Genomic DNA, 26,234 nt, shown 5'->3' with positions numbered 1-26,234 from the left:
CTTTTTCTTTTTCTTTTTCTTTTTCTTTTTCTTTTTCTTTTTCTTTTTCTTTTTCTTTTTCTTTTTCTTTTCTTTCTTTTCTTGCTGTTTCCATTTAAATTACTTAATTTATTATTGTTTTTTATTACCATGAGAAGCACCTCAGTAGTTATATAAGTTGCCTTTATAGCTGCATCAGAATGGCAGTTTACAGAACATTTTATACGTAGGTGCTGCACCCCCGGTACCTTTTTTCCACTACTTACAATGGTCACCTCAGCTCTAAACAAAGTTAGTCTCAAGTGCATACCTTGACATCTGGTACCACTATGTCACAGTGTAATATCTGACAATATTATGTTTCAATTCCTGTGGTCTGTAGACCTATCTAATCTTTTGTAGTGTGACAACTGTGATCCTTTTCAGTAGCTAGGTTGTCTGTGAAGTTCATAAAGCATTTCCATCTTTGTGTTGTGGTCATTAGCAGAAATGCTGAACAGGATTTCTGCTGAGATCAGTCCCTGAGGAGTGTAAGTAATAATTTGGTTTTATCCTGATAAAGTTCCTTTTTTTGGTCTGAACTGTTGTAGATGCCTCTCCAGGTAGCTTCTGATGATATTCTAAAATTCTTACAGTTGGTAGCAGTCACCTTCACGGTTGTAGTTCCTTATGATCATCATATAAAAGGTTTTTTCTTTTGCCTTGTGGGTCTGAAGCATTATTCTTGTCTAAACTGATCACACCTTTTAGTAGTTTGACACAGTTTGTCTTTTGATTAAAAATGGGTCTAGTGCTGATTTTATACCAATCTCCACTTTTTTTATGCTCACAATTATTCTGACATCTTGCATATCTTTGACTTCAATTGAATTTGCTTATAGCTTACCAAATCACTTGTTATCCTCTTCTGCTTGCAAGTTTTGGTTCTTTGTTGCCACATCACTAATTTAAATTTATTTTTCTGCCTGCTACAATGAAAGAGTAAAAAAAAATCTGAAATTTCTTCTAGTGACTTCTTATGTAGAGTCTTCTTTCAGCTTTACAGGCTCCAAACCCAGAGGCTTTTCTCCTGGCTGCTTAGTTCCTTCTCAGAAAAATAACGTATCTAGGCGTGTTTCCAGTGGCAAACACACTGAAAGCCTTCGGATGGTGCCAGTTGTCAGCTATCTGGTCTTCAAAATGTTTGTGTTGTATTCCTCCTCTCCTGAAGGCAGGAAGAACCAGAAGTGGTAATTTGAACGACCCCTACACATGAGGGTTTTTGGCCTGGTCGTGCTTGCCATGACAGTCAATATCTGTCATGTATTTCACAATGATGAACACATGAGAGACTGTTTTTGCCAAACATTAATACTATGCAGTAACTCTTATTGTAGTGTCTTAGAGCACAAGGCAGCTGTAGCCTTTGCAAATGCTTAACTCAGCTTGAACTGACTGGAGCAGATGATCTGAACAATTTCCTTGATATTGCAGAAGTTAAGTTCAGGGCACTCTTGGTTTCACCTGATGACTTCTGGATCAAAAGCCTTAAAAGCAGCCAAGGATGGAGTGGGGACTTCTGAACAGGATGATGGAATTCCCCTTCTCTTCCTAGACTCCCATACCCATAACACAGCAACCCTTGACTAACAGGAGAAAAAGACCTCATGGCAAAGACTTGAATGTAAGTGCATAAAGGACAACCAGCCTGGAACTGGGAGAGCTCCCACAGAGGCAACTGGAACTGATATTGCTTAAGGATTGCCTGTGACTTTCATGAACTCTTCAGTACGCTTTTCCTGTTGGGATTTCTAGATTGCTTCTAGCTCTCAAGTCTAAAGAATCTTGTGAATGCACTGCCCAAAACCCTTTCTTGCTGTAGTTCTGGGTGAAATGGGAACTTGTCAGTGCTGTGATATTTATAGAATATTTTTCTACCCACAGTCCTAGCTCCTAGACACAAGCTGTTACCAAGTAAGTGTTCGGTTCTGGGAATTGAACCTTTTTCTGTAGTTTATCTTTTCAAAGCCTGACCATTAGGTCTTAGCTCCTTTGTGCAGAAAAAACTTCTTTATATGAAAAAAAAGCCAAACCCAAACCAGAATGTCTAGAATTCTAGCTCAGGGTACAGATCTTTCTGATGAGGCTTCCTATTTCAGCAGTTAAATTGAGAATAGATATGAAGTTTGTCTTATTTTCTGCACTGAATTTTCTGGTTTTATTTAATAAAAATGCAGGGAGTTGCTGCTGTCTTATTAACTTGCAGCCAGCATGCTTATCTTCTTTGTTCTTTGTTAAATATGAGCTGGCATGTGTTAGACTGCGTTAGCGTTCACTCTTTGGGACTTCAGTGGTTTCTAAATTTGGCATTGCTAAGCCGGTGCCCTGTTTGCTTGAATCAATTGGGGCTGCTATTTTTAGCAACAAAAGGGAATTGAAATAGCAATATTCTTTCCATGTAATAGATCCCCAAGAGGAATACTGATGCAAGCTCTCTGTCATCCCGTATTCTCCCCCTCCCCAAAAGCACTCAGACGAAAGGCAGCTGTCATGCTTTGCGGCTGTATTAATCTTTAATCAATTGAGTGTTTTCTGCATTCAGGTGTTCGGGGAAAAAAAAGGGTCACGACTAAGATCTGCCTGGAATAACTAAGCACTCATGCATGGTCTGTGCAGTCAGAATTTGTGGGTAACGGCAGGGATAGACAGAGCAGCTAAAAATAGCATATGCTTCCAGTGTTTCTCCAATCTATTTTTGATGCTTGATTTTGATAAGGTTGATTGGACTCTTACTAAAAATAGCCGTTCCTAGCAAGCTGAGGACAAAAAGTAGAGTATTTTTAACCAGCACAGACTAAAGTACTTTTGTTGGCTGGAAATAATCTAGAAGCTTGGTATTGGTCAAATGCCAATGATTTATATAAATCTGTAATAAATGAAGCACTGCTTGATGCCAAGCAGGGATAGTCTTTTCTCCCTTTGCCAGCTTTTGTTTTCCCCAGGAGCTGTCATATTCTTAATATAGCCTCCGTGTTTCGTAGCAGAAGAATCTCGAGTCTTCAGTTATTTATGTGTTGTACTTTTAAACCTATGCTAAGGTTAGCTGTGCTGTGAAGTTTCTCTCAACTGTATTGCTTTAACAAGATACATAGGGTCCTAGTTTATTCTTTATGTTGTGCGCTACAGCCAGATACTGTGCTGTGACAGACCCTTGCTCGTATCTGGATTCAGTCTTGCAGGATAGGGATGGCTCTTCTGTGTGAATGAAGGATGTAGCAGAGAGACTAGCTCTGCAGTGGCCATTTTGACATCAAATTTGAATGCCTCTCAGGGGATCAGAAATGTAGCTAAGCTACCCTCCTTGAGATCTGTTAGTTAGCTTAATTTTTTGAAAGGAAGAGTATAGGTATTCCCAAATTGCTGGACCCACATCTGTCTAGGGAGAATAACATTGATAATGGCCTGAGTTCTGCTTCCTAGGTAGGTGATGTGCATGAGTGCATCTGCAGTACACTGAAAGATTGCCTAAAAACTTGGGCTATTCTGAATGAAAACAGTAAGATGGCTGAACCAAAATGAATTTGTAGTTTGAAGAGACTAGTACAGAACATGCATAATAGTTGTTAGCTTCACTGTGCAGGTAGCCAAAGCCGCGCAAGGAGTATGCCTGGTGCTGTTTGCTAGAGGCAATATGGATAAAAGTATTCTGTGCTTTATCTGCATTAGGCATCTCATAAGTTTATTTTGCTGTGGAAAACGTGTGTTTGTATCTGAAGGCAGGCTTGATCTCCTTAAGCGTTTTTTTCCACTGTAGTCTAACCTTGAGTTGGGGAGTCACGAATCTATAATCTTGTTTCAGAGTGATTGCTCTGCAGAACTGCAGTAGAATTTCCTATGCTTGCTGTTGTCTTCTCCCTGTGTCAATGCTGGTCCTTGCTCTCATCATGAGAGGAGATGATTTCTACATGCCTGCCTCATGCTTTATTGCACCATTATTTGCTTTTGTTTTAAGATGTCCTGGCTGCATAAAAAGCAGGTTAAAATGTTCTTTCTGGGCCTTGAATATTCACTTTGGTCACAAAATAGGCTGTCATGGGCTGCTGGGTGCAGCTTTTGCCTGGCTCTGGAATCATGGTCCCTTTTTTAACAGCAGGGAGTGTTAGAAGGTGGAGGATATTTTCTAGGTGACCTCTTATTTGGTAACACAGTGGCTGTTACTTCATACAAGCAAAAAAGAACATGTGAGCTCTCCACACCATTGGTGGTACTTTATCCTTTGTGTTGTGGAATTTCTGAAAGATGCAGGTGCCATTGGAAACATTTTCATACTTACCCCTCTGTAAGCCTTCTCGAGAAGAGTCTACATTTTTATTCCCTAAAGTCATGTACCACTGCTTATGTTAATTTTCTAGACTAAAGTCACTGGCTGGTGACTTTATGCTCCATAGGCTTGGTCTTCATGGCTTTTTTTAATAACAGTGCAAGATGACACATCTCAATGACTGGTGAGCTTTTTTAACTTTGCCTTGAGTTTGGTACTGGAGAGGAAATGTTGCCAGTGCTTATGAATGGCTTCATATCTGTTGTATATATGACAAAAGCTGTGAAACACTAGGAGGTGAGGTGGCTAGGTGGTATTAAGGTGTAGAGAATTAGTGAATTGTCTGTCGATAACCATTCCAGTAGCAGAGGCTGTGGTGGATGCCTCTGTAGCTGTATCTTAAGTTGAAGAGATCACTGTAAGAGGTCAAAGATGTGTAAGTAAACTCAAAGTGGAGGGTTTTTTTGTGGGTTTTTTTCTTTCTTCTCTTCCCACACCATATAGGAAGCAAAATTCTGGCACAGTCATTAGAGCAAAGATGCTGTACTATCCTAAGGTGAAGATTTTGATGATTTATGGAAATAATTACATGATATATTAAGGATAATACTGTAATAAAAATGTAACTGCTGATCCGAGTCCTTGTGCTGATGACTTGTATATATACAATGGTAGTTGAAATCTCTACAGCCTACATATGGCATAACCTCCTCCAGCAGTGTGAGCAGATGATGCCCCATACTGCTCTCATTGTTTAGAGACCTTGATACTTCATTGAAAGTTTGTTTTTGCACACTAACACTGTATCCAAAGCATTAGTGGGTTCAGAGTTGCTTATACTAATGTGGTGTACACTACTGGCTAGCGTGAGTGATTATAGATGTTTTATTCGCTTTCCAACTTCTTGTCTACCATTTTGAACAGTGTAGGATCAGTTGGAATGTAAGACTGTTCATGCAAAACTGAAATGAAAGCCAGGACTAGAGGATGAAACCATGTGTACATCAGTCACCCATTATAACAATGATTATGCCAGTCTTAACCAAAGTGTCATTATTCAGAAAAGCAAGAGTTGTTCCTTTCAGTGTGCTGGACTCACTAGGGCCAGGCTATCTGGACTCTGACTAAGAGCAGGAGCTTTTAGGCAGGTTTTTCGGAACTGAGGAAAGATGATATGGTTTTGCATGTGTCAGCTCTCTACTTGTACATATACTAGTTCCAAAAAAGCACATTTTGAGATGGTGCTGTCTAATTATTTTGCAAAATACCTTGTGTCTAGAGCTGCTGAGGTCTGACTAGTGGTAACTTCCCAGGGTAGAACATCTCCACTTCAATGCAAGTACATGTATTGGTTTACTAAGAGTGAATTGTTTTCAGAGAATGTCATGTTACTGCATACCTTTCCTTGTTTTCTGTCCCCTGACTTCTGAGGCTGTAGAGGAAAAGGTGAAGATGGGTGTTGACTTTGTCAAAAATCAGATGATGCTTCAGTATAAACTTCCATTCAGACAAACATTTACTTGGTGGGCTCACACACGGGCTGCCTGGGCACTCTTGCTTCTCTTCTGGAGACAGCAGATGGCTGAAGTGGGAAGCTACTACAGTTAGTCTGACTACTGAATAAATGTGTATAATCACACTTAGGAGCTGGTGCAGCTTTCTTGTACAGACCATAACTTATGCCTATCCTACTTACTTTAGCCTTCTTTAAGCTCTGCCAACTGCAGTCAGTTTGTAACTTTTGTTGGAAAGCAGCTGTAGAAGAAACAGAATTCAAAAGCTTAATCGACACTTGGAGTTAAACTAGTTTCAGCACATCAAATTGATAGTAGAAATTTAGTTAAACTGACACAGCTTTGGAGTGGTTAAAACTGCAACATTTGGCTCCAGTATGGAAACTAGAGATGAGTGTAATCAACATGAAAAATTATAAGTGACTTGCTAATGTGCAAACTTTAGGTAATGCAAAATGTGGAGGCAGATAAGGTGACTGAATCTTGACTTCTGTGATGTTGGTCCAATCAGTTGCCTTTACTCCACCTCTTTTCTGTACTTTTACGACATAGGGTCTAAGTTTTGCTTTCTGCTCTGGCAGATGTCTGTCAGGACAGCCTTTCTGACCCACCAAACTACTCACTAGGATCCCATAAATGGGCAGTAAACAGAGCTTCCTGACTGAACTGGGTGCTGTGGGTCAGCAGCAGGACAGGTCTGTGTTAGTGTGTGTTTCCCATCGCAGTTCACTGGTGCCTCAATGGTCTCTGCACCAGTGCAACTGCTGATGGGAAATCTATTAGCTTAGAATGGGAGGGAGCTGAGCCAGGTGGCTTCTCTTGAAGGGCCTTAGGAAGAGAAGTGTGGCCTGAAAAAAGGTTATACATTGGAAAGCTGTCCTTGTATTGTGTTTGTTCTTCAAGATGGTGTGGTAGGATGGAACAGAAGACAGCATCCTTCTCCACGTGGAACCAGTAAAAAAACTATGGTATTAATGTTGTCTTGTGAGGAGTTCCCTTATTGTTAAGAAAAGCTAGTTCCATACTTTATTCTGATCTATGCCTTTACATGCAGCAGAAGCAAAACAGTAATGTGTATTAGCTAGGAGTCTGTTTCTGTAGGTGATAGCTCAAGCATTTTTTTTTTCCTTGCGGGATTTTGTAATTTTTTATCTAAATTAGAATTTTTTAAAATTTCTTATATTCTGTTCTGGAGGGTACTTTAACCTCTGGACTACAGGTTATTTTAGTCTGAAGTAGGTCTGAATCTTGATCTTCAGATTATGTCCTGTGCTCCAGCTGATTCTATTACCATTTACCTAAGCAACAGATTCAATAAATGAGTAAATATCCTTGACTGAAACTACTTGTACTTTACTAAGCCTTTAAAGGGCCACAGGTACTTTTTGGAGTCACTGCCTCGTGGAGCATGTATTGCATTCTTGGCTGCAGTTGCTAGAAGTGGAACAACCTGCAATGTCAGAAAACAGTATTTTAAAATGCTGAGCTTGTTATCTGAGAATAAAACCATTAAGTCCATAAATCGTGAATTGGAAGGAGGAGAAATGATCTGTAAATGTTATAGGGAATGGCTCTCCTTTAGGTGCCTCACTAACTATAGTGAAGGAAACAACCCCTTTCACCAAGTCACTGAAGTTGAATGTTTTCCAGATTGGGTCAGCTTAGAACTTGTCCAGCTACTGTTATGAGCCTAAGGGGGAGTGGTCCTGGTATGTGTTTTCACTGTGCTCCTATTTGTTTCATTGTTTTGCTGAAGCAATAATGACTTGTTTGATAATGCATAATGTGAAATCCAAAATCAGCAAGGCTGAAACTGAAGCTTGTTAGTCCTTGAACTAAAGGGATGGTGCTGTCCTGCAGCACTGTAGTGCTTTCTGGCTGAATGGGTAACGATACTGGTACAAGTTTGGTTGCAGGAAGTGGACTCCTGGGAATGTATTCTTAATTTCTTTCCTAAGGTCTGCTTTTTATTGGTCATTTGGACCCTTGCTTTACCTTTATATACGTGGATTTATTTCTGTGACAAAACTGTTACTCACACTTCCCTAATGGTAGCTGGATAGGAAGTGGCAAAACAGTGTGACACAGACACTTAGTTTTCTCAGTTCACTGGTGCTGACAGTGCAGCAGCTAGAGCTCTGTTTACTAGCCAGAGCATCCCTGATGTTCAGTGTGCATGCATATCCTTATCACACTGGAGCTACGGCATCTTGCAAATAAACCTTGAAACTAGGGAAGGGATAAATATGTAGGATGAACATATGTATGTACCTTCATCTATGGTCATCTGTAAATCTCAAAATCAGGAACATGCCTGGATCTTTCCTTCTTAGCCTGTTATTGAACTATTGCCTTGCCATTCAAGCTCAAATAGGACCTTCACTGGTAGTTTAATCACTTGTTATTTCATCCACTTATTTGTAGCTAGCAGGCACAGAAACTGAAATGGTTACAGCATTTCTTAGCTGTTATTACTCAAACAGAAATATTCAGACTGCTGTTTGCATGCCAACTGTTATAGGTAATCTGCAAGCAGTAACTAATCAAATCATCTGCAAACATGTCTCCTTCCAGTGCCTTGAAGGGAAGTTATTGCTGAACCCCAGTGCTAGACAACACTTCTGTCTGCTTTGAGTTTCACTCAGGTAGAGTTTGACCCAGGAGTTGAACCAACACTCATCAGTTCACTCTTCTGAAACATTAAACAAGCCCAAGTATTTGGCCATGCCTACATTCAGCATAAGCAATGGAAGCACAAACCAAGCTCTTCTGATCTGATAGGAGGACAGACAAAAAAATCTGATATATTTTGTGGCTACTTGGAGAGGGAGAGCAGAGACAGGTGAATGAGGTGAGACAGGAGAGCTAAATAATGTGAGGTATAGGCATTTGGTTTGGTAAGAAGAAAAAGCTTAGAGAAAGAGGAAGTAGTGCTGAAGGTACTTGCTTAAAAAATAGTTGGAAAAGCAGTTTCTGGATGGAGGAATTGCTGTTTACTGAGATGATCAGCTATTAGTGTGGTGAGAGCCCTGGAATAATCTGTCAAACTAATGACGTGTTGAGTCACTCAGAGCTTCTCAGCTTGTGGAAAAGAATCCTAGAAAGACTTGAGGCTTGACACAGATCCAGTCACCCACGGGTGAAAAAGTTTAAGCTGTAGAAGCCCAGCTTGCAAGTGATGGCTGGATCAGTCACTCATACTTGCTGCCAGTGAGCACAATGGTCACAGGAATCTGAAATCTGCTGGAGAAACACTAACAGAGACCTGTTTTCTATGTCCTAAAATCTGATACCTTTTATTTTACTGTATGTTTAAAACTAAGTTGACAGCTGGTTTAATAATCATAAATGAGCTTTTTTTAGTAAAATGACTTGGAAATCTTAGTCTGCAAAGTTTCTGAAGAAGTGTATTGGGGCAGAGGACTGGCATGAGAAGGGATGCTGAACCTGATTCTTTAAACATGTATTGAGTTCCTAACTCCATCTCCTTCTCTCCTTTCTTGCTTATGGAAAGGTTTAAGTGAGAGTTCTCCAAGGGATTTAATAAAAGTTGTACACTTATTCCAGAGACTTCAACTCATTCTGTCTGGAATGAGTACTTTAACAGCTTACTGATGAACACACCCACTGCAGTTACTGTGAAACAATTAATGTAGATTTGTCTCTCTTTTTTTTTTTTTTGTCCAGTGGTCACAGGAGCTACTGATGGGATTGGAAAAGCGTATGCAGAAGAGGTAAGAATTCTTACCAACTGAAGTCTGTCTTGATCCTTGGCAAGATGTCATCCTGTCTCAACTCTGTCAAGCAGCAGATCATATCACCTCACCTCACCTTATCTTAACAGATACCTATGGAAAAAGAGGTCTCCTGCCTTACCTTCCTCTGATAATCAGCCAAAAGTTGTATCCCTTTTAGTTAATTTCTTCTATTTGTGAATTATATTTTCAACCCTTACCTTGCCCTTAAGTTTTTATTTTTAACTTTTTTAGTTGTTAAAATAATTAACCTTTGCAACCCTTGGTATTTATGGGTACTGACTAAATGGCATTTCTAGCTGCCAGCAGTATGTTCCAATTATTTCCCCTAATTCATGAAGTCTCTGAAGCTGGGTTTTACCTTTATCTCTTTTACTGTACTTTTGATCTTGATGGCTATGTGGGCTCCAAATATGGCACTGGACTGTATTGCTTAAGACAGAAAGTGCCTGTTAGTATAGGGCAATTTAGCCTATAAGCCCAGAGAACATCATGACAGATAGTGCTGACGACAACAATTTATAGCAAAAATAACTTTCAACTCAGTATTAGTATCGAAGTAAGCCTGTCTGTACTCATTTTTGTGTTCTCTGAAATACCAGCATGACTTTGTGTGAGATCAGCTGTGAGACATTCTCTTTTTCTTGATTTTTTTTTTTTTGTTTGTTTTGCGAGGCCCACAGGGAAAGTTGCATTCCTCTTCATGGGTACTCCTTGCCCTTTAGATTTCCCATCATTCCTATGTGCCCTGCCACCTGCATCCCCAGCCCTCAAATTCCTTACTTTGCAGAAAGTAGTACCTCATCCTGCTGGGTGAAAGGGGAGCTGGCTGCAAAAGGAATTAAGCCTGGTCCCATTAGCACCTGATACTGGCATATTGCTGACAGCTCATACTCGCCAAATATTCCAGTTACATGGCACTGAAGCAAATGATGCAACACTTAAATTTAACTGCCTAGAGGAACTGGGAGGAGGTCACTGTGCCCATAGCATAGCACTGTCAGGAGGAAGCCCTCTGGTGTGGGAGACACCCCTTAACATCATGGGAGATTAATTTCAAGATCTGTGTGTTAAGTTACCAGGTGAATAAAATTACAGCTTGCTTATGTTCTCCTGATGTCTCTAAGAACTAGGCTGCTTTTGAACATAACGTGCTGCTGGCAGACCCCTGCATTCAAAGCCCTGTTAGGAAAGCTATCACAAGCATGAGATACTGATGGGAAACAGTGGATGCAAATACTCGTTCTTGAGCTATAGAATGAAACACTTTTCATGAGTTGTATTTACTGTTGTTACTTATGTATTTATTTAGAATAAAACACAAATCCGTCCTTTGACAGCTTAGATGGATGAAAAATACTTGATGAAGTTAAATGTGGATGCAGGATGAAATGTGGAATACCTGAAAAGACTTCTCAGTCTTTAACTCTAGAGATATCTTCAGAAGACTGCCAGCAGAGTCTTGACTTTCTACTGGAAATTCCCTTCTGGTTACTATAAATGCCACTGGCATATAGGTGCTTGGGCCCTGATGGCTGTGATTATAATCATGCAGACAGCTTCCTTCTCCTTGGAGGAATTTTTGAGAATTTGTGAGAATTGTGACTGTGCATGGAGAATTGCCTCTTTGAAAGTTTGATATGGTCTCACCAGAAAGTGATGGAAGAGCATTATGAGTTTGTGGATTCTTGGGTTATACTCTGCTCTGTAGGTTACTTTACTTTTCCAAGCAAAGAATTGTTTTTACACTCTTGCAGTATTAAGATCTTTATTCTTTTCTCAGCGCTGATGTCCTTATCACCAGACCACCCCTTCGTGAAAGGTTTCGTTTTATAAGGATATGGTCAGAAGTCACTATTTGTTGCCACTCTTATCATTGTCTGCTGTTTGCTTTTGAAAGTCATTAGTTAAAATTAATCTTAGATGTATGCTAGTGATAAACTAGAGGTTGTGATCCCATTGCACTCTGTAGTATTCTGCAGTGCACATCTGTTTAGTATCACATTTTTAGATTGTCTTGCTATGCCTACTCTAACAAGAGCTTTAACTTTGCTTTGGTGGGCTGTTAATGTCATTCTTTTCCACCCTGGAGAGAAAGGGCTTTAGCAGCAGCTATGTTTTGCTACCAAAGTGGCAATGTGGTAGTCACTAAAATGGTATTAAGGGAATTCAAACGCCTACGTTCACTGGCTCCATTAGAATGGTGACTCTTGCTTGCATCAATCCTTAGGCTACAGGAGTATCTTCCCAACATTTGCTGCTCTGCGTGAGTTTTTATGTTTAGTTTTAAGATCTTCTCATTCAGCTTTTTCAGCACCCTAAGGACATTGGCCAAAGAAACAAATGTACTGGCAGATTATCTACAAAGCAAGTGGGTCTTCCTTGATTCTTATATAAAACCGTAATTAGTAACTGAAATCTCAGGGATCATTATCACTCTTTGGATAATTGTGTTTCCTTTCAACCAGTTAGGTCTCTACCAGTGAAGTCAAAGTGCTCAACAGAAACTGATCTGGTTGCATCAAACTCTTTAACTGAACTTGCTGTTGAGTGCTGTATCTTTTCCAAGTTTGATTACTTTTCAAAGTGGTATTTGTTGCTAGTTACAGGGTCTTACCTTGGCCGTTTTATGTGCTCTGTACTTAGAACTCCACTTGCAAATGGGTTTCCATTTCCAGATTTCAGATGTACTTCTCAGAGCGCACCCCTTTAGTGTTAACATGGCAGTGGTTTCTCTCAAGCTCTCTCTTGTGGTGGAAGTTCTCTGAATGTGGTGAGGTTCCACTGACTGGATGGATTGGTATCACTTTACTTCCTTGGCTTTTGAGATAATTACAGCTGGATACTTTTCCATAAAGTTGAAGTAGCTACTAAAGCAGTCTGAGAGCCCAGAGGTCATGACTGCTCAAAGAGCAAACTGCGTGTCAGCAGTCTGGAGCTTGCACCCATGAGGAAGATCTCTGGGGCTTTTCAGCCTCATGGGACCACAGTTATTTTGGATTCTAAGTAGATTACTGTCAGATTGTCCTCACAGATTAAGTAATCAAGGCCATCACTGCCTTGATCCTGTGGAATGAGAGTACTGTTAGGCCCTTCTCCCCAGTGCCTTCCAAGCCTACTGTTGGCTTTATGAAAAATTTGTTCCAGTGAGGTAGATGTTTACCTGCAGGTGGATGCATTCATCCATTTTAGACAGTCATCCTTGTAACACCGTATCATTTCCTCGGCAGAAAGCTTTTAAGTTACCAGCAAGACTGAACTTGGCAACTGTTTGTCAGTGGTTCCTGTTGTATTTATGGTTTCATCACACCTCACTCTATGTTCATGAGATGTAGTATGAGATTTCTACTGCTTAGAGGTCACACGTCAAAGTGAAGCGTGGAGATCACTGATGAACTTTCTCATACATCTCTCTGGAAGAATCGCTACTGCTTGGGATACTTCTGCTAGAAAGGTAGAGGCGATTAAGTCACTTCAGGTTGTTGCTGTCCTATGCTGTGATGTTGTGAGGTTTCTGGGTCCTTGTGTGATATTTTGTTGTTGTTGTTGTTGATTGGGTGTTTTCTTTGTTTGGTTGTTTTTTTATTTTGTTTTGGGTTTTGTTTGTTTTTCTTTGTTGGTTTTTTTTTAATTTGTTTGGGGGTTTTTTTGTTTTGCCTTCCATTAGAGAGCCATTCTCAACTGCTTCCTAAGGCAGTGAAGGAGTTTTATTGGAGCAGTGAGAACACACCTGGTTTTTATGTGTCTGAAAGGAAGGTCAGTATGGACTCTGGATACATTTTTTTCTACTTTTCACTGGAATGGGGACTTACAGTGGTCACCTTGATTTCATTGCAGAGTAATTCAGATATGTAACTGTATTTCTGGAGACACTTTTCAATTGACTTGTTAGATCCCATTTTTAAACTTGTGGCAGTAGGTCTGATTTGATGACCAGGGTACGCTCTGGCCACAGCTTAAGTTCCACAAATAGCTTCCCTAAAAGAGCTGCAGGAGTAATTTAACCTTTATACCTATGATTAGTACAAAGTAAGAGTGGAGTCTTACTGAAGGAAGGAAGTATTGAGTTGCAACACAGGTGTTCAAGTGACCATGGATATCTTAACTTGGCATGTTAAACTCCATTATGATAATAATGTCTTTGCTCTGACTTCCAGAGGTGTTGTAAAAGTTCTGTGAAATATCTGCAGTTGGTTTTCTATTTCATAAATGTGCCTATCCACCTGTATTAGATGACTGAGAAGATAATAAATTTGGTGTGAAGGGAATTGAGTGAGAAATAGCAAGGAAGTATTCGTCCTGGTTTTCCCCTTCATGTCTCTTTTAAAATGTATTTTTTCAGACTTGCTGGTCATATATTGCCGTGATGTTTGATGAATTTTGCAATTCCTTAAATTAGGATACTAACTTGGAAGTGATTTATGACTATTCTAATGACTCCTGTTTTGTTTTGTTGCAGTTAGCAAAACGTGGAATGAAGGTGGTTCTAATCAGTCGGTCGAAAGAAAAACTGGACCAGGTTTCTAATGAAATAAGTGAGTTGAAAACTTCTCCTTAAACTTTACAGACATGCTTATAAATAAATGCAATTGCATGTGAATTTCATACATGCTTATATATATATACAGCTCTGATTTTGAAAAAGGTTTGCTCTTGTGCACAGTGCAAATATTACAGATAAAAGTGGTAAAGGCCTTGCAGATTAATTTTATAGGTGTTCATACTTAACTTCTGAGAACAATAGCGCTCAATTCTGGAAAAAGTACTCCTAAAACTATTAGTCTTCATAATAACAGCTTACCAGGCCAAACCAAAATATTACCTATCCACATAGTAGTTGTCTAAAATCATAATAAACAAGATACATGTAGCCATTATGTCATCTGAATATTCCCTCAGTTTGAAGCAAGTTTGGGCTTCAGCCATAAGGGTGGTTTCTTGGTAACTCAAAAATTGATGAAAACATGTTCCTTATGTTACTTGCTGTCTTATCAAGTATACAAATTTATTGTGAGTAGCTTCCCACTCCTCCCTCTCTTTTGTTTTGTTTGAATAAACTACTCAAAGATTAGATTAGAGAGCTGTAAACTCTTTTGAGGTGATGATTGTTCATAGTCATAAGAATAGAGGGAATGAGTTAATGTGTTTAAGAACCTGTTTCTTCAGGGATTGTTTCTTCAGTAAGTGTGTAGTAAATTGCTGTAATGCAAAAATAAGGGAGCAACTTGAGTATTCCAATCACAAATGTAAAATGGATATTTGTACAGGATCAGTTAGGAGAAAGCTTCCTCAAGTCTTATGCTGACAAATGATTTTCCAATCAGAGCAAAGTCTAATCTAACACACAAGCATTCCTCTTCTAATCTATATCTCTTTTATTAAGGTATATTTCGTGCAAGGTTATTAGTTTGTGCAGAGTATGTCAGATAAAGTGAGAAATGTAGCCATGTGAAAAGGTTTTGATAAGCAGGAGTGGGAGTTGTATACTATAAAGTAGGTTTCTCAGCATAATGATGTTGGGTAAAGAAACCTTTAAGATTATGCTTCTGTGTTACCCTCCCTTGTCTTGCTTAGGCTTTCCTAAAATGGTTTGTGTACATAATGCAGATACCTGTTAAAAACTGCTCTCTTTCCAAGGTCATAAATGTATCATTTTGGCTTAAATTTGTTAAAACTTCCAGTGAATTTTTTAGTGCTTTACTGTAAATCATAATTTAGTAAGTCAAGTCTCAACACACTGTCCTGTAGTAAGTTGTAAGGGGATGCTGAGTGAATGTAAAGGTGACTGAAAAACTCGAGTACTTCAGCTTGCCTAACGGTAGCTGTTGTGCTAGTTCACTGAAAGTCAGGGCATACAGTTCTGTTGATATAAATGCCACTGTCTCTGATTTTTTTTAGTGTCCAATGTAAGATGGCATATGAAACTGTTTTCTAGTCAGAAAATTCTTTTTACCTGTATGTTTAGGTTTTAGAAAGCATTCGTTCTTAGAGTGAAGTTGTCATCAAGTTCGATCTTCTGCTGATTTGGAAGTAATTGGTATTGTTCATTAGTATCCTGAATTTAAGGATGTTGCTGCAGTGTCTGGACCTACCTGTGATGCTCTAATCAATACAGTCACAGGGTAAATGCAACAGTATAGGTGTCACTGCTCAGGTAACCTATATAAGTGCTGATGCTTACTGCAAATACATGAAGAAGCTACAACAAGGTGGTCTTTTTGGTGTTTCACTGCTGTAGCTGGATGGTAATTTGCTGCATATGTGGGCATGTGCAGTCACGTTTCTTACAGTGCTATATAAAGTTGTTTTCTAAGTAAAGCTATAATTGATAGAAGTTTCTACAAATATCTTGCTCTGGAATCAAACACGTATGCATGAAGTGATGAGCTTTCTGAAAGAGGTCATAACCCTTTCTGTAACAGTTTGGAAATGTCTTAACTCCCTGGGAGTTAAGCATATGCTGACAAGACAGATAAATCTACTGCTTCGAGCTTTTGTCACTTACATGAGAGCTGCTGGGGGAGTTTTTCAGATTAAAAAAATAGGTACATGTACCTGTGTGAAGCAGCCAGTAATACATAATTACTGTTAGGCCTCACCCAAACATTTTTCTACTTCCTTTTCTAAACCATTCTGAAATGAGATGACTCATGCTGGATTTTCAGAACACTTCTTTTGACAACACTGAGCTACTGAAAAGTATTCCTTGTTCACTGTGGAATATGCTGAAGGATTAGGATGGTCTGCATAATCAAGCAAGCCTGAGTCGCACTTTCAGATCCTTCTAGGTTTTAGCTGGACAGAATTTTCTTGTCTCATGTGGTCTCTGTGGTCTGTTCAGATGTTGTCATATATAAGGTGAGTGACGTTTTTAGTGCAAAGACTGTAACTACTGGAGTGGTTCCCTTGCAGGCTCCTAAGGTAGCTTTAAACTTCTTTATGGTAGTCCCACAATTGTTCTTCAAATTGACATGGGCTTTCTCCTCTTGAGTAATGAGTCTTAATCACTTTAAGGAAGAATAGTTGTTTAACTAATTCCAGTTCTTTGAATTGTGTGATTCTGTGCCTGTTTTCTGTTTCCTTCTTGTTTTGACTGATCAGTCTTGCTTATCCTAGTGAATGGATAGATGCACTCTGCCACAAATAATGAGAGGGCTTTTGAGGATCAGGTGTGTTTGTTCTATTTAAGAAGACTCTTTTCTTCTGCTCTTAGGGTATACTTCTATTAGGAGTGATACCTATGTACAAAATGAAAGTTGCATAACCACCATCATAAGGGAAGTAGTCATATATCTTTCTGCATGTTAAATGCCAGCTGACCTGGATCTGATTTTTTAATGTGCATATGCACATTAAACTGGCTGAACTGATGTTACAGAAACGGCAGATGTTCTGACTTTGCGGCTCAGTTTGAGCAACAAAAATTAATGGGTTAATTACAAGTAGTTAAAGACTTTAGAAAACTTTTCAATGTGTCTTCAAGCATGTTTTCAGCTTTCTGTTCCCTAAGAAACAGAGTATAGGACACAGATTGAAGAAACAAATTTGAATTTCCTCTTTAGTCATCATGGACCCACCATTGTGTGGAATTATCTAAGTTTTATGGAAGCGTATTTGATCTTTTAATCAAGTTGTCATGCACAAACACAGATTATGCAAAATGCTTGGTCTATCTAGTTTAGTTCATGCTGCTTCACTGTTTCAGAACCTTTTTAAAGTGTCTGTTGTAGTACATCGTTTAACACTACCAAGATTTAGGGAGGATCAGAAAGAAAACTTCCCTGTGAATGGAGACAATTGTTATTGCCACATAATAAGGCTGTTCCTTGATTTGCTGTATTTAATGGGTATGATCCAAGACATCTCAGGTGCTCTGTGCCAGAAGAGTGAATTTGCAGGCAGAAAAGCTTCAGTTACTGCAGTGCTGCTGATAGGTTTGTTCTGAGCAGACTTGAGAACTACTTTGCTGCAATATGTAGAATGTAGTGCAAACCAGACAAGCAGGGAAAACACTTCAAAGAGAATATGTCTATAGGGAAATTGTCAAAAGAATTTGGTATTTCAGTTCATTGTTAGCTAGTGGCTTCACAGGACAGGTTGTGGAGCTGTGCATTAACTGTGAGAGCCAGGAAAAAAGTTGTAGCTTAGAAGTGTTCCTACTTGCAAGTCTAAGTGTCTACTTGTAGGTGAGTGCATATAAAAGCAACGTGGGACATTTTGAGTTTGTCATCATTTACTATATAATTGAAAACTTTTTTTAAGAAGGAATTTGTCATTTTCTGCTTTAAAGTTGCTGGTTTAGTATTATATACACTGAGGTAATAAAATTAGGTCAAATAAATTCTTTGAATTGAGAAAAATCAATTTTCCAATATATTCTTACAAACAACCATTTATTTGGAACACATCGTCTTTTAAACCTTTCATACTGTTTGAGAACCTAGTGTCCAAAACTTTGATTCTGCTACGTGCCTTTCTATAAGAAAATACAGGTTTTTGCAATTAAAATCTGTGTGGCTGACTGTTTCCTTCCAATATGTTTGCTGAGCTCAGTGTGTAGTGTACCTGAAATTGCTTGGTCCTGGTATTTTCGTCTTGAACCCTGAGATTTTAGGTAGATTGTAAACTGATAGCTGTCATGCTTATATTTGTGGTCTCTTGTCTTCTTACTAATCTGGCATGATTTTTGAGTACAAGAATGTGATGTGGTGCCAAAACCAGAAATGTTCTTTTACCATTTTCTAGGCAGGTGGGGTTTACAGGTTTCTTCTGCTTTCTTGGTAACAAGGTAGTTGGCAGCATTCTGAAGCAGACCTGATGCTGACTGCTATGCTTGTGTCTCAGTCCTTGCTGTGACCTACTGCAGCAAATGGGCAATGCCCCCCATGACAAATCTGACCCCTGCAGATGCTCAGCTGCACCTACCCTGGAGCACTTTGCTCTTTAATCTCTGCCCTGTCACTTGCACTTCCTCCCTGCTGTGCCTCAGTAAATCCTCCTCACATTTTGGAGTTGGCAGGTAAGAATATTTGCGTTTGATAGAGGAGGTTGAAATGCAGACAAACTCTGTGAGGAAGGGGACATCATCTTCTTACTTTTCTTGCACAGAAATGACAAGGTTCACTTGCTTGAGCTTAACTTGAAGACTTGAATAACTGAATCTGGCAGTTATTTTGACCTTTTGTGATCTATTTCAAGGTAAATTAATGTGTTTGCAGCCTTCTATCATCTGAGTCAGGTTAAGCTTGACATAGTTGAAATCCCCATATATTTCTTGAACTTGACAAAATGGCTTCAAATATTTTGGACATGTTTTGATACACTGAAATCACCTTTCACATAAAGTTGTAGAATAAGGATCTTTCATTCAAAATGAGCTCTTGGATTTCATCTCTGAAGAAACTTTCCCTTGGATGACGTGAAGAAAGTTCTCCTGGTTTTGCCTTTTGTGAGCCAGTTACTAAAGGAGCAGTTGACAGACACTGTAGAGAACTGACAGAGGATTCAAGACTGATTAATTTCTATTAATTTGTCAATAATTTAAATAGATGAGCCCTGATGTAAAAGAGCGACTGGAAAGGAAGCTTATTTTTTAATTTATTTTTTTCTTTAAGAAGAATTCTGCTTCTGAGGTTTTGGTTGGGTTTTTTTCCTCCTTAGTCCTTTTTTATCATCTTCTCTTGAATTTTCTCAGTGAAATTTTGCCTGGATTAATTTACAGAAATTGAGCAGAATACTTAGACAGCAACACTTGATAGATGTCTTGCAAGCTACAGGATGCAGTTCTTGAACTACTTTATCTCTTAGGAGAATTTTGAGGCAGCAGCATGGTAGGACAAGCCACAAGTGAAATGTTCTGCATATGACTAGTGGCATCCTTGCAAAAGGACTTCGTTTACATATTGACTGTCAGCATGTGGAATAACAGACCACTTATCATAGTTGGTTTTAAGGATGAAAACCAGTTTAAGGAAGTTCAGCAGTTGGTGTCACGGGTTCCACATAAAGTAAGCTGGCAAGTTCTAGCAGACGATAGTTTTTCATACCTGGCAAGACTGAGTTAGCCTCTTCCAGAAAGAAGGTACTTGCTGTGAACATCACTGCCAGAGTGTTTCTATGCAGTATTTATTCATACTTTGTAGATCCATAAAGTCCAGGAAAAGAAATGTGTAAAGGTTATTTAAATGCGAATTAGGTGCTTTGGGTTTCCTTTTCTGAATGTAAACTACAGCAGAAGTAGCTTTTTCCACACCTCACATACTCTGTATATTGTACCTGTAGGTTCAGGACTAACTCTGGGACCTGCTGGTATCTTGAGTCTTAATGTTTTACATGTTGGGTAATTGGATCAATGGGCACATGACTCACTTGGCACTTTTGAAACCCACACTTTGAACAACCAGGAATTGTCATCTCTGAAAATGTTCAGGGTCAGTGCTGCCTGTGCCTGGCAGTACTTGGGTGGGGGAATAGTTTGCATTTTCTGTGATACAGAAACTAAATGCCTGTCTCTGCTAGCAACGTGTTTGTTACACAGGTTTTGTGGATGCCAAAAACAAGAGCCCTTGTGCTAGTCTCTGGGCCGTTAAACACCTTCTGTTAACGTGAAAGTGGCAATATATTGTTTGTCATTTTCAGTGTAAAATAAGCAGAACATTACATGAAAAAATAAGTATTAGATTGTTTTTACATTGGATTGGGTGAAAGTCTGTTTTGCAAATCTGTTTTAAGGCAATGGGCAGAAGCTCTATTGCCAAGAGACTTAAAATTAGGCCTTTTAAGTGGCTCTGCAGGGAATAGTCTCTCTCTGGCACAAGAAAGGACTGGATGATGCAAACAGTGCTGTCCTCCTTCTGCAACTTCCTTCTATGAACTTCTGTATTTTAGTCTCATGTCACTTTTTTAGCAGGTTAAGTTTCAATACATCAAGTCGTTTTTATCTGTCAAAGCTGTAAAAATCCCTGATAGACTTCTCTGCTGAGGAGATGGTGATAATCGCTTTTATGGTTTTTCAGGAACATGTGTTGGTGAGGGAAATAATGCTAGTTAGTAGCTTTTCATAGAGAAAGGAAACTCAGTTGATTTGTTATGCACAAAAAATTATTTAAAAAAAATAAATCCTTGACTGTGAGAAATAAACATTTTTCAAAATGGTGTAACTAGTGGATAAAAGTAGGCCTGCTGTGTAACTCCTTAAGCATGTCCCACACTTCCAGTGCTGAGCTGGGTACTATACTAGATTGGGCATTGGATGTGGACTAATTAACAATGTATTTTCCCTCACAAGTAGCACTTTGGAGATCCCTGAAAACTGTGCCTTGTCTGTCTTTGGACTACAATAAACATTTTACTGTGGATGCTGAGTTGGAGACATAAAAAATAATGCTGATTTAGCGTAGAAACTTATTTCACCTTTATAATTTGTTTTGATTCAAATAATTCATGACTTAAATGTCTTTAAATTGACTTGAGAGTAAGGGCACAATTTTTTTTTTTAATTCATAGTGTGACACCTTTCAATCTCTCTAAGTGACCCATAAATTCTTCTTATGAAGTAGTTTTCCTGGTAATTTTGAAATTCATTCAGTTGAGGCTATATCTGAAAAAAATGTGTTGTGAATATTTTTGGTTTCTTAATCATTACTGTTCTAATAATTGTATGGCTGGAGAATTTAGACTTGTATTTTTCATCACTTTCTGCAAATTAATGTTTACATTAGTATACATAACAAGTGTACACACTGTCACAGTCAGGCAGTAATAATGACAAGGAAAAGGAAATGTTACAGGAACTGTGGGAAATAGTCCATATGCCCTTACTAAAATGAATTAGTAAATTAAAAATAGCTCTCTTCATGCTGTGTAAAAACCAGTACCTCAATGAGTATCAAAAGAACATCTTGAAGGGGGTTGCAAATAACTTTGGGGAAAGAGGAGAGAAGAAATAGGAGTTTGAGGTGCTGCCTGCCACACAATAGCAACCTTCCCACACTTCACACTGTGCTTATCTCTGAAACAACTTGGGATTGTGTCCTAGCAAACTCTGTGCAGCTTCAGCCATAGTGGATATTTTGAGGTTGTGGTGAGGAAAACCACACAAGAGCAAAGCTGAGCTATTCTGGGAAAGCGTGACTCCCCACGGCACGAGGACGGCCGCACGTGCAGTGTCTGTTGGTGTCTCTCGTGCCCGGGCCGCTGCAGCGCTGGGGTGAGGGGGTGTGCGTGGGGAGCATCAGAGCTGTGCTTGCCTTGCTGCCTGAAATAACGCCGACATTTGGAAACATTGCAATGACTTGACTGTGCAGCCCCCCTGGCTGTCAGCCTCTGCAGCTGTTTTTCACTGGCTGCTTGATTTCGTGTTTTTAGTTAGCTTTGTAATTAGAACAAGCTTGATTTATGAAAGCTTACAATGTTGAGCATAATATTTGGGTGAATGGGCTTATTGATTGATCCTGTGTGTTGCTCAGAATGTTTTTCTGACTTGGTTAGTGTATCTCAGAAATTGTAATATATTTTGATGTAATGGGAGCCAGAGGGGAGCAAATGGAGGCAAGGATTAACAAAGTGTGTTTTCTTTCTATGTTTTGTAGTAACACTACTGCATATACACATTAAAAACCTACATGCCCCTGTGGCTCAAGGATTTGTGGACTTTGGCTTGGAGAGCCATCTTCTCCCATGTGGACTTTGAAAGCTGAGAAGTGAGGAACTGACTTGTGAGGAACTGTCTGTGTGTATCGAAACTTAAAGTTGTTTAACAGAATAGTAACATTTTTAATAAAGTGTGGCATTTTTTTTACCCATTCTATACTTCTATGTGATTGGATTTTTTAAAATATTCACTATTTTTAAGGAAGCTGTATCTATGAGATTACATGTGCAACTACTGCAGTGTGTAAGGAATTCCTTGGAAGTCTTGCATGTATACTTGAATGAAAGTAGTGTTTGACCCTAGTGTTTGACCAAATGTGCATACACATGTGCTTTTAAAAATGTATTGAAACATAGCAAGTACTGGTAAATTGTAGGCAGGGATCTTCTGCTATGTGGAAACAGCATACCATTCCTTTGCAAGAGGTGCAATAGTGCTTCCTTTTAGCTATTCCTTAGGTTACCAGTACTCAGCTTCAGAGTTTTACACCCTTCAAAATGATCAGAAAAGGCTAGCTCTTGTTATACCAACCTGATTTTAACACACTTCTATATGGTGAATATATCACTGTGTAATAACAATCTGCTATCAACAGTCTGAAAGCACTTGGTCCTTCTGGAAAACAGATTCCATTCATCCATGACACTGTGAGTTACTTCTATAAACTCTGAAACTCCCAAATTGGATACATTCCTGAAAGGAATGGCTCTCCCTTAAGACCAGCCAAAGACTCTGTAGAGCTATCAGCAGCCACTCCATAGTCTTAAATTCTTCTTTGTCCTTCATAGATACAGTACGAAAAACAGGAGGTTTTCATGTTTTGCTTTCATCTCTCAGTTTCTTACCCTATATTGAAAGGTTACTAACTCTATTTCTGGAGACCAGGTGCTGGATTAGGGTGAGTTTTGCCACTGCAGTGATACTGGAGAGATGGCATCTTTATTTGTGGATGTAGTTGATTCTCCTCACTTAAACAAATTTTTCCTCTTATCTGTGAAGAATGAAGCTGGCATCTCTGCTTTGCTGGCATCTCTGGCCATCCTGAAGCTAAAAACCAAGTGAGACTTCCTTTATGTTTTTGCAAGCCATTGCATTATAGCACATCACTGTGATGGCAATATTTATGTGAGGCTTTGAATGTAAAGTGATGAGGTGCTTGAGTTCTAGCAAGAGTTTTTAATGTACTTTCCCCAATCTTGGTAGAAGTGTTTCCAGTACTTGCTTACAATGTGGGCCCTGTATCCTGAACCTCTCTGTTGCAAAGTTGACTGGATTTATTTTGATGTTCTTGGCAAATTCAAGCTGCTGTAGTAGCAAACTGCTTTGAAACAGGTGGTTCAAGAACTAATGTCATTTTATTAGAAATGATGGTCTTGTAGTTTTCCTGTTTCGCGGGAGACTTTGTACAACAGACCCCATGAACACTGACACTGTTTTTCTCAGGTAAACTGAACTACTTCTGACCACCAGATTAGTGTGTGTTTGCTGTTGCATCAAAGTACACAAGCTTGCTCCTCTGGGGGAACCTTCTTTCAAGCCCAGTTTGTGTGTCTGAAAACTTTCTTAGCATTTTCTTAGCCTGTCAACCAAGATTTCAGTTTAGGGGGTTTACTGCTTTGAATTATTTGCAAGCTTCCAAAAAAAAAAAATTGAAGATTTTTAGCCATTTTACAGTTCTTTTTTTGTCATTATTTAGGTTGTAGCTAAATGTAGTTTCTAACTTTCCACCTTTTTTTTTTTTTTAAATTCCAGCACGATCCTTTTTTTCTGGTGGTCTAGGTAACATGGTGCTACTTTGCATGTGAATCATTTTAGTAGCAAAGGTGTGCCCTACTTTGCCTGATAGTTTAGCTTAGCGTTTTTCTTACATTGCAAGACACTGGACATGCTTCCTGTAAATCAGACATATCTGGCCTTTGGAATTAATTAAGCTTTTGCTTCACCTTGTGAAGTTGTAACTAACCATCTTAGATGAGAACTCAGTAAGCATTGTGTTTTGTCGGCTGTTCCTCAGGATGGTACTGGTGTGCTTGTGCTTTCTGCCGCTTAGTTGTCCTCTCTCTACCTTTCTGTCTTCAGTTCTCTGCTGCCTCTGTTGTGCCTGCTTGCTGAAGTGCATGATTTCCAGCTCCACCAGTCTGTTTTTTAAGTATTACTCCTTGCCTTCCCCCTGCTCCCCCAGCAGTTCTGCAGCATCTTTCACTTAGGATCCTGCTGGCTACAAACTAACTTTATTTGGCTTCCAACGTAAGGTAGAAATGGAGATTTCCTCTGGGCCTCCTTAAAGAGCAGATGAAGCTTTTGGTCTCACATTTGTAAGTAAGCATCTATGTCACAGCTGTATAAGAATAGATGTTCCTTTCTGGTGAACTGTTGATAAATTAAATCATGTATGAATGCATGAATATCGCTTTAATAAATTTCCTGAAATTGGCAATTTAGTTTCTGATTTTAAAATATCAAACTGAGTCTCTAATAAAGTTTGTTTGCACAAGATTCCATGAACATTTGACAGTGTTTGTGTAAAACCTGGAATGAGTGTTTAAGTGTCTTTATGCTTATTTTGAATAAGTTACACCTTAACCAAGGTTTGAGACACTATTTCCAGTCCTCTTCTGAGGATATTGAAGGTAGTGTGTCCTTCAAGGGATTATATATGAAAGTGTTTGTACTTCTGATGGTGTGAAGTATGTAGCTAAATAGCATATTTGTTTCCAGACTGTCTTATCCTGTATTGTGCAGGAATGTGTAGAATGGGAACATGCCTGAGGAAGTCAGTAGTCCTTTACCAGCAACGCAAAACCAGGCACTTTTTTCAGTTATTTTTCATTCGCCTTCCAATGTGTATTTTATGTACTGCCTTTGTTTGCATGATGACTGTGTTGGACTGTGCCATGCCTCTGCCTCTGCAGTCTGACTGTGTTCTTGGATTGCTGTCTGGATCTTAGAGAGAAGCCAGCCCAATGTTTTCTGCAAAAATTCACTTTGTCTTTTTTTCTTGAACAACATTTATACCATCCTGCTCTGTCACTATTGTGACTGTTGGTTCATTCAGCCTTCCTACAGCTGTGAAAAAGTTTTTGTCAAGGCTTTGTTCATAGACAACAACTTATTTCTCATATGATGGTGTGATGGCAGAAGATCATGTCTGCTTTTACTGATTTACCAGGATACTGTTGTTCACAGTTTGTGTCTTGCTAAATTACCAGAGGTCTTGGCTAAGATCATGCAGACCCTGTAAATTAACTTGACATGTGTATGTTTAGGTTAAAACTTATTTGCAGGGTCAATACTGATCTCACTTGAGTGTTTTAGTAAATGAGACGATTAAAACACTGGTGTATCAGAGTTGATAATTGTGAAGGAGATCTGCTGAGTTTCCTTTCCCATCGCATTGGGTAGGTGATGACTGACTGCTGCACAACTATTGATAACATGGTGTTGTAGTATTCAGTCTCCCACTAAGGAGCATTTGAAGTACCAGTTCCAAAGACAAAACATTAGATTCACTTCTTAAAATATCATCAGGAATGCTGGACATGCTGGCAGGTAATATCAGCTCTCTCAGATCCTCTGGCTATGACTGCAAAAACTGGCTTTCACTCCCTGTGGATCTTGAGTACCTCATGGTCCTCACACTGAAAGCTCCATTAAGGGGTTTCAGGTTTTCTTTTGGACACCAATAGCCCAGACACTGCTAGATATTCTGGATTAGGACATAGCCTGCTTGCTTCTTTCTCTATTACTCTACATCTCAGAGGTTTTTTGGCAGATAAAACAGGAGTGTGCTCTACTCTCTCTTCTAGCCCATCTGTTTGAGAGCATCTTAATCCTTAAGATCAATGAAATTCCCATTTCCTTTTTTTATACAGAGCAGAGCACACCTGTTCTTCTCTGCACCTTGTGCTCTGACTACTAGACTTCAGTTTACACAGAAGTGACACTCACTCTCTACAACTACCTGAAAGGAGGTTGTAGCCAGGTGGGAGTTGGTCTTTTTTCCCAGGCAACCGTCAGCAAGACAAGAGGGCATG

The 26,234-nt window shown here is 39.2% G+C and overlaps 1 protein-coding gene across 1 annotated transcript in view; it reads left to right on the top strand.

Moving 5' to 3' along the window:
- HSD17B12 (hydroxysteroid 17-beta dehydrogenase 12) overlaps positions 1-26,234 on the top strand; it is an 85,632-nt gene that overhangs the window by 23,452 nt on the left and 35,946 nt on the right. The window contains 2 exon segments of the mRNA XM_017811181.1: positions 9,481-9,527; positions 14,008-14,083. Of these exon segments, the coding sequence (XP_017666670.1) occupies positions 9,481-9,527; positions 14,008-14,083 (123 nt within the window).

This window comes from Lepidothrix coronata, unplaced genomic scaffold (assembly GCF_001604755.1).
Source record: "Lepidothrix coronata isolate B3197 unplaced genomic scaffold, Lepidothrix_coronata-1.0 Scaffold1, whole genome shotgun sequence".
NCBI lineage: Eukaryota > Metazoa > Chordata > Aves > Passeriformes > Pipridae > Lepidothrix > Lepidothrix coronata.
This window is presented reverse-complemented; position numbering and strand designations above follow the sequence as displayed.